Source organism: Chanos chanos, chromosome 1 (genome assembly GCF_902362185.1).
Source record: "Chanos chanos chromosome 1, fChaCha1.1, whole genome shotgun sequence".
Taxonomy (NCBI): Eukaryota; Metazoa; Chordata; class Actinopteri; order Gonorynchiformes; family Chanidae; genus Chanos; species Chanos chanos.
This window is the reverse complement of record NC_044495.1, coordinates 59719125-59732404: the sequence shown is the minus strand read 5'-3', so window position 1 is coordinate 59732404 and position 13280 is coordinate 59719125. Positions and strand designations below refer to the sequence as shown.

General features: G+C 40.8%; 1 protein-coding gene across 1 annotated transcript; it reads right to left on the bottom strand.

Moving 5' to 3' along the window:
• Window positions 1-4166: 4166 nt before the first annotated feature.
• On the bottom strand, window positions 4167-7186 carry LOC115805778 (macrophage mannose receptor 1-like). The gene is made up of 5 exons (XM_030766460.1): window positions 7143-7186; window positions 6411-6794; window positions 5351-5704; window positions 4661-5023; window positions 4167-4445 (listed from the first exon to the last, which is right to left on the bottom strand). Exons 1-5 carry the CDS (start codon window positions 7177-7179, stop codon window positions 4438-4440), a joined length of 1146 nt encoding a protein of 381 aa, XP_030622320.1. The 5' UTR covers window positions 7180-7186; the 3' UTR covers window positions 4167-4437.
• Window positions 7187-13280: the final 6094 nt, after the last annotated feature.

Genomic DNA, 13280 nt, shown 5'->3' with positions numbered 1-13280 from the left:
CATGTCAAGTGTTGCAAGTAGTCATGGCAGGAATCCAGGTTCCAAGCTTATTAGATACCGGCTCTATGGTCAGTACAATCCCTGACCATAGTGCCAGTCAGTGATCAATTATTTCTACAGACATTTTGAACCTATGGGATCTGAAAGGCTACAAAGTTGTACCTGGCTGAAGTTAAAGGCTGCAAATGGATTAGGCATCCTGTACATTGGGCATCTGGAGCTTGATGTCATAGTTCAGGGACAGACCATCCCAAATTGTGGTGTGCTAGTGATAAAAAGGTCGAGTTCGGAGTATCTTTAAAGACAAAAAGAGCATACGCCTGGAATGATAGGGTTGAACATAATCATAGCGTTATCATCAGCTGCTGGGCCAGCACTGTGCGGCTTTGCTTTCTGTTCTCCCTGAGACACAGGGAAACGCTACCCGGAAAGAAGCCATGCTAAAGGGTCAGCTGCTTGAGCGTGAGCCATGCTCCAGCTGTGTCGGAAGAATCCTTGTGCAAGCTAAAGCTCCTGTTCAGATCCCAGCTGGTTCCATGGTGTTGATACCTGCCACGGGCCCAACAGATAACCCCAGTGACACTTCTGAAACACTTTTCAAACCTGCAGATTCTGATAAGACACATTTACTGCCAGGTTATCCCTTGTTGTCCCCTGCTTTATTGAAAATAGAGAAAGGGTTAACGCATGTTCCAGTTGTCAATGTGGGAACACATGTAACTTACCTGCTACCCAGAGCCCTATTAGGTGCTGTATACTCTGTGTATACGGTCGAAGCATCTGACCCAATGATTGATTCCGGGGAAGAGGTTACAGACAAGGGACACATAGCTTGTGTTCAGAAACATGAAGTTGTAATTAAGCCTGATGCACAAACCTATTTTGATGTGGTTGATTTGTCTAACTTGACTTTTGAAGAACAGACATCTGCCAAAGCATTGTTGCGAAAGTATCGTAATATGTTTTTTTTTAGGAATGATGGCGATTTAGGATGTGTGTCTTCAACTGAGCACCATATCCCTTTAATCGATAAGGTACTGCTCAGACAACACTATAGGCATATACCACCTTCCCAATATGATGCTGTAAAAACGTATATTAGGCAGCTTTTAGAGTCCCAGGATATTAGGGAGAGCTGTAGTCCTTATGCATCCCCTATTGTGCTTGTGCAGAGGAAGGATAGCACTCTAAGGCTCTGTGTAGACTACAGGCAACTCAGTCCTAAAACACAAAAGGATGTGAACCTCCTCCCTAGAATTGGTGAGTCGCTGGATTCCCTTTCTGTGGCCAAGTGGTTTTCCACCCTCGACTTGGCCAGTGGTTATAACCAGGTGCCGGTGGCTGAAGCTGACAAACCAAAGACAGCATTCTGCACAACTCCCAGCCCTGCTGAAGGTGTAGCTCCCATAACTACTCTCCCACATAGTTTATGGCAGGTTATTGAAGATACTAAACCTACCAGTGCCTCTCAAGTGGTGGCAACTCAGGAGTCAATGACAACCCTTCCAGGATGGACAAAAGGTAACATTGCTTTGTTGCAGGCCTCTGATCCGGTTATAGGGTCTTTTCTAGGTTTCTGGAAATGGCAGAGGGGTCTGAATCGAGAGGAGAGGGAGAGAGCGTCCCGCCAAAGCTGTTAGAGTTGGTTCCACAATGGAACAAGCTGATGGAAAAAGAAGGAGTCCTTTATAGACGTTTCAGGCCAAATGATGGAGGCAAAGAAATTCTTCAGGTACTCCTTCCTGAAGCCCTGCAGGAAGACGTACTGACAAGCTTACATGATAACCATGGTCATAAGGGAATAAAGAGAACTGATTCGGTAAGAAGAAGATGTTATTGGCCAGGGATGAGTGGTGATTTGGAAAAGTGGTGCAAACAGTGTGAGCGGTGTACCCTAGTAAAGGCTGTACAGCTTATGGTACAGCCTTATGGGCCACCTACTGGCATCAAAACCACTTTACATGTTGGCTATTGATTTTACTATCTTGGAACAGGCAGCTGATGGAAAGGAAAGTTCTTATTATGACTGATGTGTTTTCAAAATATATACAGGCTATTCCAGCCTGGGATTAGTGTGCAAGTACGGTTGCTGAAGTCCTAGTGAACCACTGGTTTTATATCTTTGGCATACAACATTAAATCCATTCAGATCAGGGAAAATCGTTTGAAGGCTTACTGGTCCAACAACTGTTTCGTATTTATGGTGTCACTAAAACTAGGACAACACTGTATAGACCCCAGGGAAACGGTCAGAATGAACGTGATTTGTAGTGTTTGCATAAAGCACCACTGAGCATCAATCCACAGGGCACTCACTAAGGAAAAAAGGTCCGTTAGATTCAGAACTGCATCCATAGCAACGGCCTGTTTATTCATTGCAGCGGTCTGCTATTCAGAAATAACAGACCGTAAAAATGCCACAATTGACCAATCAGAATCGAGTATTCAACAAAGCCGTGTAATAAATAGAATAAATACACAGTTCTTTTCGGGGTTTTTTCTCGAATACTTTCGATCCGCGGTTGTTTGAATCCGTGGATGCAGAACCGCGGTGAAAGAGGGCCGACTGTAACTTCTTTTCAAGTCAAAACCAAACAAGCACACATACGGATTAGACAAGTTAGACATATGTACAGATATACAGAACTATGCGCACGTATGATTCTTTCTATAAATAACACTGACGGTTCAACACTTATGATGGCATTACAATATTTGTAATTTACATAGATATAATTCCATGTGCTGAATATTATGAATAGCTGTGACCAAAACGTATATCCGCGCGTATTGGACAGTCACTGCTGAGCGAGACTGAGGGCTGTAGGCTAAATTTAGCTGATGCAGGCAGGAGAATGACACCATAACTGTGCAGGACACTAATGATGGGATAAACAAGGTTTGTGAGTCACTAATGCCGGGTTCAGACTACACGAATTCAGCCCGATTTTGACACGCCTTTTCTAATCTGACATGGTGACCATCGTGAAAGACAAAAATATCGTGTAGTCTGATCATGGCATAACAGAGTTGAACCGACATCTTGCATCAGTGACCAACATCTGCAACTATTTGTGACTGACAGACTGATCAGTGTGGAGACTGCGTGTCGCAAACAGGCATTCAGCTGCTAAAAGGTTAATCATATCAGATGTATTTGAATCTAAATCGAGTGAACTGGTCGAGGAAACGGGTCTATCACTATTGAGAATGTTTTCGTTTGTTTGATTCAGTTAAATTAAAGAGGTTTGTTATTGTGTTTCAATGCTTTTGTGTTGCATGCATTGCGAGAATAAAGGAAAAACAGGCAACAGGTTGAAACACATGGCCCAGTCTTGCAGTCAATACATATAATTAAAATCCATAATGTTAGACGCCATGTTTAATGTAGGAGAATAGCGTATGTAATTGAAATAACAGTCATTTTCCAGAGCGGAATTTTCTCACGCTTCAAGACATGATTGATTCATCAGCAGTGAACTGCCAACTTCACAATCCAAGAACGTAAAGTGTATGAGAATAAATTTGTCTGAGAGAAGCCATGGAGTGAAATGCTTGTAAATATTTTCTCGATATGTAGGCCTGTGTAAAACATGTAACATACAATGTGTCAATGTGAAGAGACTATGCGATATAAGTGTACCGACAGAATGGTGTATATCCGGTTAGTTTGTTATCTTTATCGCAGGTTAGGCAGCATAAGCTTGCGAGTGAACAGATCTTGTCAAAAAAAAAAAAAAAAAATTAATTGCTCAGAAAATCTAAAAGTACAAGTTACTGTTTCATAAACCATTCTGATGTAGATACCCAATGCAACTGTATTAAATTACAGAATTGGTTATTTTTTCAAAAGCGGTTTCATAAAGCGAAAAGGACACATGCGTTGACGTGTCATGGCCACTAGAGGGCTCTTCAGTGCAAGCTTTGTATATAGTAGCATATGCAGCAGAGACAGTGATCAGTCAGGTATTGTCCAAGTGTTTCCAACGTACGATTATGTTGAACTGAAAGTAGAGTGAATTTAACAGAGCCTGATCCAATTGGCTGATATGATTAGATATCACATTTATTTTTCGACACGAGCAAAAGGCAAACTTTTCGTTTGTATGACTAATATGGTTCAAGGTTATTGTTTTAACAAGGCTGAGAGTGAGAAAGTAAAGATGATTGTACAACATCAACGTTATTAATGTACTATTATGCAACATCAGTATGCAAATCAAATTCTGAAAAAAACAACAACAACAAAGAAATTTAACTTTAAATCAGTCAAGTCCTTAAAAAAGTGTACCAAATAAACACAAGTAATCAGAGAAACACAAACACAGTAATAAACTGTATGCTGCTCAGGGTGATATGAATTAACATAAAAGTCACACACTGGTCCCGTCTGACGTGGAGCCTGAAGTTAGAAGGTCCAGCTGATCTCCACTCTGATCAGCCTTCTAGGAAACAAAGAAAGAATAAATGAGAGCATGACAGAATCTTTAAGAACTACACACACACTCACACACACACACACACACGGACACACACACGCGTGTGCATGCACACAGGCACGCGTGCTCACAAACACACACACACACACACGCACACACACACACACGGACACACACTCGCGCACACACACACGCACACACACACACGGACACACACTTACCTTCATAGTTGCTGCAGATGAAGTTGAGTCTTTCAGTCTCTGAGAAGCTGATCCATTTTTTGTTTCCTCCAGACTCCACTGCTCCTGTAATCCCCCCATTCCCACATTCTTCCAGCCCAGTTCCATTCCCTGGAGCCCAGTTCTGGTAGCAGGAAGATTGTCCACTCACCCAAAACCAGAAGCCCAGAGTGCAGCTGTAACGTAAGCCCAGCCACACATGAGCAGTGGAGGCCTTTTCAGCCCTCTTAATCACCCAGTTTTGGATCTTCTCTGAGTGAACTGAGACCAGGTCCACGTGATGCTCTCTGCAGTAATTCAGAGCTTCACTCCAGGTCAGAGTCTCATTGATCAGGATCAGCTTGTCTATAATAAAAGACACCCCACAAATCGTGCATTAATAATAATGTGAAACAAACAATTCTTCTTAGACAAAAAAAAGTTACTTCATGTTGTTTTATTAATTTATTTCACTTAGCAAATTTAATTATAGTTTTAATAAATTATATTAAAAAAAAATAACAACAAATAAGCACACTCTCAGAGCAAACAAATTGTTTTTTTTTAAGTTATTTTTAATTTTAAGCTTTTAAGTAATGTCATTACTTCAGTTTTGGTCACAGCTATTCATAATATTCAGCACATGGAATTATATCTATGTAAATTACAAATATTTACAAAGAATCAGCTCACCTTCATAGCAAATAAATGGCCTGTCATCGCCACATGAAATGTTATGCCACTGTCCCTGGTCTTTACCGTTTACCTGTATGACAGTACAGTTCATATCATGCTTGCCATTGTCAGGTTGTCCAGGTGCCCAGTTTCTGAATGAGGAGTTACTCTGATCTGACCATTTCCATGAGTCCCTGAACAGGCCGATCCAGGTATCGCTACTGTTCTTTATCAAACTCCGTATCATGCCATTCTCCGTCTGGTTCCTCACACTGACCAGGTCTGTATGATGTTCTCTGCAGTAGCTCTGAGCTTCTCTCCAGGTTTTGGTCTCATTAATCGCTATGTATCTCTCACAGCTGACATGTCCCCCTGGAAGACAAAGATTTTATTAATCTCTAAAATGAATATTGATAAGATTAATTATGAAACAGGTGACCAGTCGGCTGTGACAACTTCGACTCCTCCCCCCTCCAGTTCCTCCATTCAGAGGTGGGCGTCGCCGGTCTGCTAATCACCGGTCTATCTGCTCATCATCTCCCTCATCCGTTGTCACTTACTTCCCCTTAATGTTTCCATGGATTTATACTCCTTGTTTTCCAAGTTTTCATTGCCAAGTCTTCACTCCGTTGTGATTACTGAGCGCTCCTGTTCTTACCTCCTGTTTGTTAATACTCCGTGTGCCTGTTCCAGTTTTCCCTTGTCTGTTTTGTATTTTCTCTATCTACAGTAATTAAATTCTATCGTCACGTTTATACGCACTTGCGTCCTGCCTTTTTGGAGTGATTGTGACATCAGCTTTTTTTGCTGTAAGACAAAATTTGTTGCATAACCATAACTGTATTGAATATCTTTGATTTTTTTTTACTAACTATTTTTTATTTTAATCCATGTTGTTGCCTAGTTTTAATCCATGATTTTAAAGCAATGCTGTGGTCTAGTTGATCAGAATATATCCCCTATAATTCCTGCGGAACTCTCTGTTCATTAGACAAATATCTTCTTCCCTTGCTAAGAGACTGAATAGACTGAATAATTTAGGTATGGTTTAACAGAAAAAGTAATATATAGGTATTACCATCATAACAAACAGCATAACGTTGGGTTTCACATGGCATATTATTCCATTTTTCATCGCTTCTGATCAAAGCACAGAATTCAGTCTCCGGGTTATTTGGCTCATTTGGGTGCCAGTATGTAAAGTCCATTTCTCCCTCTCTGTAGAATTCTGGATCTCCCAGAGACCACTGCCAACTCATATTACCACTCTTCTCCAGTCCAATCCAAACACGCTCGACTTCTCCTTTAACAGTTTTAATCAGCTCCTCTTTGTCCTCTTGGCTGTCAAGAGTGGCCAGGTCAGTGTAGTGCACTCTGCAGTATGTCTGTGCCTCAGTCCAGTTCTTATTCACATCCACAAAGTGATACTGACGAGGAGCACATGCAGACAGCATGAAGAGTCCTGTAAAGGGCAATACAATCACAACTGTCATGTAATGAATGACATATGATCTAGAGATATGAATAAAAACACACACAAATAGATTTTTTTTTTTCAGAAAACAACCATAAATTTGCAAGCTTACTGCGATTTTGTCTCAGTAACTTGTTGTCAGTAAATAAATAATAACTCCTTTTACCCGTCCAGAGGCTTAATTATTACACTGATGACAAATACGAAAGCACATGTTGTTTTTTGTGATGAGTGCCACTAAAGTAACTGCATACTACTCATACACACACTGCATGTTACATTGCAAAAAGCCCTACACACACACACACACACACACACACACACACACACACTGACCTGAGAGAAGGAGGATGAGATGCATAATGTGAATCATCTCTGATGGATCTAAATGACAGAAAGGTCCGATTCAGTGCTTTCATTATTTTCACACGCATGGTAACAAAAATAAAAGTACAGAGCCCTTAAAATCACAAAAGGTGATTTTTTTTTTTAAAAAAAAACTTACCCCTGTGCTTTGAGGACCACAGGGGTAAGTTGCGTTTATAGCTTGTAAGAGTTTGTTGCAAGCAAGCGTGTTTGAAACATGGTGGTGTTCATTGCTTTATTTGAGCAATTTGCTATGTTTCTGGTGGGTGAGCTGGTTGATAAATGAGAGAAACATCTTGTGCGCACAAGAAAAATAAAATCACCCTTCGGAACTTCAGGGGCTCCGTAAAAAAGTATCCAATCCACTTCGTAACAGATGTTACATACTGCCCCAAGGAGAATCAGGGCTTAACACACAATTTCACGTTCAACGTTTTTTTTTTGTTCTTTATATTTAATATCAGCTTTTTTTGGTCTATCAGATGGATGTCACTGACTGACAATTCCTACATTAACATTTCTGATCACGAACACTATGTGGAATACATAGGGAGTCTGAATACATTTCCGATGCCGCACTCGTGCAACTAACATGGTGACACCGGTGCACTTCCCAAGACGATTCCCAGTGATCGGAAAGAAGACCACGCTGTTTTCAGTAAACATCAGACATACAGAACTAGACGGTTCTATCAAAGCTCAGCCAGTCAAACCTCTGAATCACCCTAAATGCCTCTCTGTATATGCTGAGTCTGTAAGCTCTTAGAGGTCCGTGTCTTCACAACTTTAACTGTTTGGTTATTATAGGACTCGGAGATCATAACTGACCGTATCAAATTCAGTTAGCTATTAACCAGACACGACCAAGAGATAGCTATGGAATATCGGGACAGTAATCAATACCGTTCTACCCACTGCCTGTCAAAAGCAAATACTACCGAAAAAATAAAAAAAATTGCACATATGCAACTAGACAAAGAAGCCTTGGGTCCTGCTTCACTTACAGCTATGTTGTACTTCAGAACAGAGCGAGATGTGATAATTAAGAAAAAAAAATTTTAGATTCTCCTGATCAAATGATTTAACAATATTTGAGAGCAGAGCCTACCTGTGTTATAACTATTGTATTTAGAATACATTGTTAATATCACTGATTTACACATACACTGAAAGACAACATGTTCCAGGTAGTATGAGTTCCATGATACGTAAATAGTTCAACAACCTCACTAAAAGCAGTCCGGTTTCATAAAAAGAAGTCATCATTCGTCATTATTACTACTAATTAATATAACAGTTAAAAGAAACGACAACCTGTGTGCGAAATGTGTTCTTCTCACGTTCTCTCTCTCTGTTTGGGTGTGTGCCTGTCTTCGTCCTCTCTGCCTCTCAACGTATCTTAATGTTACCCTGGCAACACAAAAAAGTAATTTGCATGATTTTTTTTTTCCCTTTTTCAATGGTGGATATGGTCCAAAAACACACTCACACTCACACACACACACATGTTGATAAAGGAGTGAGCTCTGCTGACCACACCAGTCTTTTTGTCTCTCTCTCTCTCTGATCATAGTCAACCAAAATGCAAAAGACTTTGTGCTTTTGCTTGACCACTGACAGATGTAAAAAAAAAAGGTCAAGAAAAGGTCAAGACACAGGCTGGGTGGGTCAACTGTTCCCATTTTTGATGACTCTGAAGTGACTCTGGCCAAACCTTTTGCAGGAACAGTCTCAAATTCAGTCTGTTGTTGTTTTGTGGCTTTATGTGGTACTGAAGCAGTGCGGTTAATGTCAAAACCTGAGATGTCCCACACTGTCCCTGAACACACATAACTGTTTACTCAACGCACGGAGCGCTGAAAGCCAGATCAGCTGCCCCACTGACATTATCACACAGCATGGCTCCGAAGACTGGTTTGCCCAGGCAAAACTTTAAACAAATACAAAACAAATACAAAACAAATTTATCTATAAACAAATACCAGGTTACATCATCTTCTTTTTTTTTAATCAGTGAAAGCTCTTTGGTCCCTGTATTTTATACCCTTAACACATCACACTGTGAAACATCAAACAGTTAATGGTTCAACAAGTTCAAAGAAATGAGTTGTTTCAGCCTGTGTGCATGCTTTTCATTCAGACAACAGATTATATTCTGTTCATGAGTTTTGAATGGTAATGTTCTATGCAAACTGGTTGAGACAAGTTGATTTAAAAGACATAGTCGTTGTGTGTGTGTGTGTGTGTGTGTGTGTGTGTGTGTGTGTGTGTGTGTGTGATGTTCTCTGCTCAGCTGTGACTCTCTCTCTCTGGCCTTACTGTATTGTGAATGCGTATCTCAGTGGGCTGATTTTTTTTTTAAGTAATTAAGTTATGGTTTTCTTTCTCTGGTAGGTCAGAAACAAAAATCTTTTTTACTAACCTTGTCTCTCTGCTGCCGGTCTGCAGATTTCTGCTTTACCAATGCAGGACATACAGGAGCCTGGTACTGAAAATAATTCAATTACATTCACACTGTCTTCTGTTGCTTAGGAGGTCATTGGCGAGATCTGATTGATGCGCTACTTGTAAAACGCTTTGGTTTAAAAGCATCTGTAAAATAGCAAGTTGTAAATTGTAAACTGTAAAATTGCCCTTTGCTTTACATGTAACGACTAACCGCTTCTCTCTCTCTCTCTCTCTCTCTCTCTCTCTTTCCGTCCACTCACTCTATGCACTTAAAAGGGACACACACACGTACATGCACACACACACACACACACACACGCGTGCACGCGCATACACACACACACACACACACACAAACACCTCTTTAGAGCTCACTTAATAAGTCATAGTTCTGATTACCAAAGGCCTTGTGATCTGTGACACGGTGTCATTTTGAGTGATTTTTTAAAAACTGCTGTTGAGGTCTCAGACCAGTTTATGTGATGAATGCAGTATAAGCCGCGTGTCATTGGAAGATCTCCTCACCCTCCAGCCACTTCTCCCTTAATCCAAACAGCAGCACGGTTCCCTTTCCCTCTCTAATAACCAGGTGTCCCTGTGCTCCACTTCCTGAATGAGGAGTTACTCTGATCTGACCATTTCCACGAGTCCCTGAACAGGCCGATCCAGGCTTCGCTACTGTCCTTCATCAAACTCCGTATCATGTCATTCTCAGTCTGGTTCCTCACACTGACCAGGTCTGTATGATGTTCTCTGCAGTGGCTCCGAGCTGCTGGCCAGGTTTTGGTCTCATTAATCACTATGTATCTCTCACGGCTGACATGTCCCCCTGGAAGACAAATGCCCCTTTCTGGTCTAATAAATTCATATTGCGTGGCCATCTTTAGGACTAAGTTACTATTTATGATTGTGTTCATATTTTGTGTATATTGAATGTTTATTTATTATTATTATTTTTTATTATTTTCTTTGTGAAAGTAAGGTACTGGCTCTCAGATTTTAACAATGAAACTTATTTACTCATATAAAACATGGACACTCTCTCACTGGAGCTCAACTGCTTTGCTAAATTACATTTTTCAAAGGTTTTAAAAACTTCAGCTTAGTCCGGCCCTAATAAGAGAGCGGTCAGGATGCATTGTGACTGACAGAGGAATGAGTAAAGAATAAACGGCGTCATAGATGTATTCACGTCCAAGCGGCGTCGCTTTGATGAAAACGCCAATCTTCCAGCCAGGCGTTCGAGCGTGCTCGTTCAGTTGCGGGAAATGGCTGTCCAGGGCTCCGATCACGACTGGGATGATTTGGGCCGTCACATGACTGATCTTTTGTACTTCACAGATCACAGGTCCTGCGATTTGCCGATCTGCTCGCGCTCCTCGGTCAACACATTCTTGTCATTTGGAACTGCGACGTGAATGGCCGTCGCTCTGTGGTTGTCTCTGTCCTTTGAAACTGACACACGTACCGCTGTGTAGATGATATTTTATAATTACACAAAAGTAAGTTAAGTTTCTGTGATTGCACACACACACACACTGTGAACAGTGAGCAGTGAATTTGTCCTCTGCATTTAACCCATCCAACACACCAGTAGTGAACACACACACCGGACGCAGGAGCAGTGGGCAGCCTTCCTTGGTGAGCACCCAGGGAGCATTGGGGTTAAGTGCCTTACTCGAGGGCACACAGCCGTGGATGTTGGACCTGGGAATTGAACCAGCAACCCTCCAGTCACAAGCTCGGTTCTCTAACCTTTAGACACACAGTATTTTATAGTATCATCATTTCCATGCTATATAAAGTGTGCAACGGCAGATTCCACACGTGTATGAAGTCTGTGGAGCACCCTGTCAGTCTCTGTTCGGTTCTGTCTCTGTCTCCGTCCTCACTGCTTTCTGAACACGCACCTCAGTGTCTTCATCACTTTTGTCTTCATCAACAATGACTGCGTTCAGGGGAAATCATTTAAACAGCAAATATCTCGTGATTTTAGGAGTAAGGTGTAATGTATCGTTTCATTAATCATTTAAGTGCTTACTCATGGGTGCACACACGAAAGTACTAGAATTTTTCAGTGACGCTGATTTTGGTTTTAATCGCATATTTTTCACTCACAGTACTGTGGTATATTGGTTCCACAGCAGGGTAAGTTCTGAGGGATAAAGTTCAACGCGGAGAGTTTTACAATCATATCTGTTCGTGTGTTTCTACTCAATGAAAGGTTTGTGAAATTCTCTCCCTGTCCCACTCTTTACAAGAGTCTGTGTCTCTTGATCCATAGCACTGTTTGTTTACCTGCAGCATCATTTGCATCGTTGTAAAATGTTTTTTTTGGACACCGTGTAAAACATAGTGACACTCACACACACCCACACAGTACTTTGCTGGCTCAGAGGTGTTTATACTTGCATTGACACACCTCAGGTTCATTATCCAAGGCAGAGCTGACCTATTTACACTTCCACTAACCAAAACCTTTTATCTCTGCCTCGTTATATGTTTTCAAAGATTAATGATCCACTACAGTATGAGAGGAAGTCGCAAATCATGAAATGTAATATTCTCTGCCCCACACTGCAATGTACCATGAGGGAGTAACTTTGCAGATACACTGAACCAGCAAAACAGTAGAATACACATTTTAATACACAAACACACACACACACACACAAACCCCCTCTGTTGTCAGCGTATGAAATATGCTTCACATTAATATTTCCTATTAAGAAAAAATGGAATAAACATTCAGGTACGTTAGTGGGTGTCAGATGCATTTGATCTTCTGAGGTGGACTCGTCTGGCTTGCTGTCAGTTAGTCTTCAGAAGAATTTCACAGTTTTTGCAGAGTTTGAAACTTTTTTTGACTCGTGGATGTCGGTATAAATAATGCCGGTATGTCAGTAATTTTGGAGTCCAGCGTAAAAATAGGAAAACGATTTATTTTAATAACTGATCGTTTTCAAAATTGTTACAAAAATGTACAGACAGAATATCTAAATCATATTTACGCTAAACATCCAGAAGTTATTTGATGAGTTTTATCATTTACTTCAGTAGTCCGTGAATTGAAACCAGTCACTAACAATAATTTGTTTTTGTTTTTTTTTAACTGATTTAAATGCATAGGAATGTAAACATATAAAGTTACAAACATACATTTAAATTGTAGGGCATAGCCTGTCTATGAAAAGAGCTGTACATCACAATTACACTGAATAATGAATGAATTTATTAAATACTGGGCTCCTCTGAGAGTGTCTGTTTCAGATACTGGAGTGTAAAAAGAAGAAGCACAAACAATAGGAATGCGATTTCTTAACATGAAAACAAAATGCAATCACATTTTACCTCAGCCTGAACAATCCTGTTTTTTTTTTTTTTTTCCCAGTTTCACAAGTTTTATTATTTGTGCCTGAATGACTTACCCCACTCATGAGAATGTCAAACCAGGGCGCACATGCTGGGATTCTTAAGGCCCTGGTGGTAGAACTGCAGGGTGTTTGTAAGATTCTGATGGCAACATTACTGACCAACTGAATCCAATTAGTTAAAATCTCAAGGGAGTGCTTGAGGGACATAATTTGGGTTGGAGGGGTTCAGCTGACCACAAAAAAAAAAAGGTTGGGAACCCCTGGTCTGGACCATCTGCCATGCAAC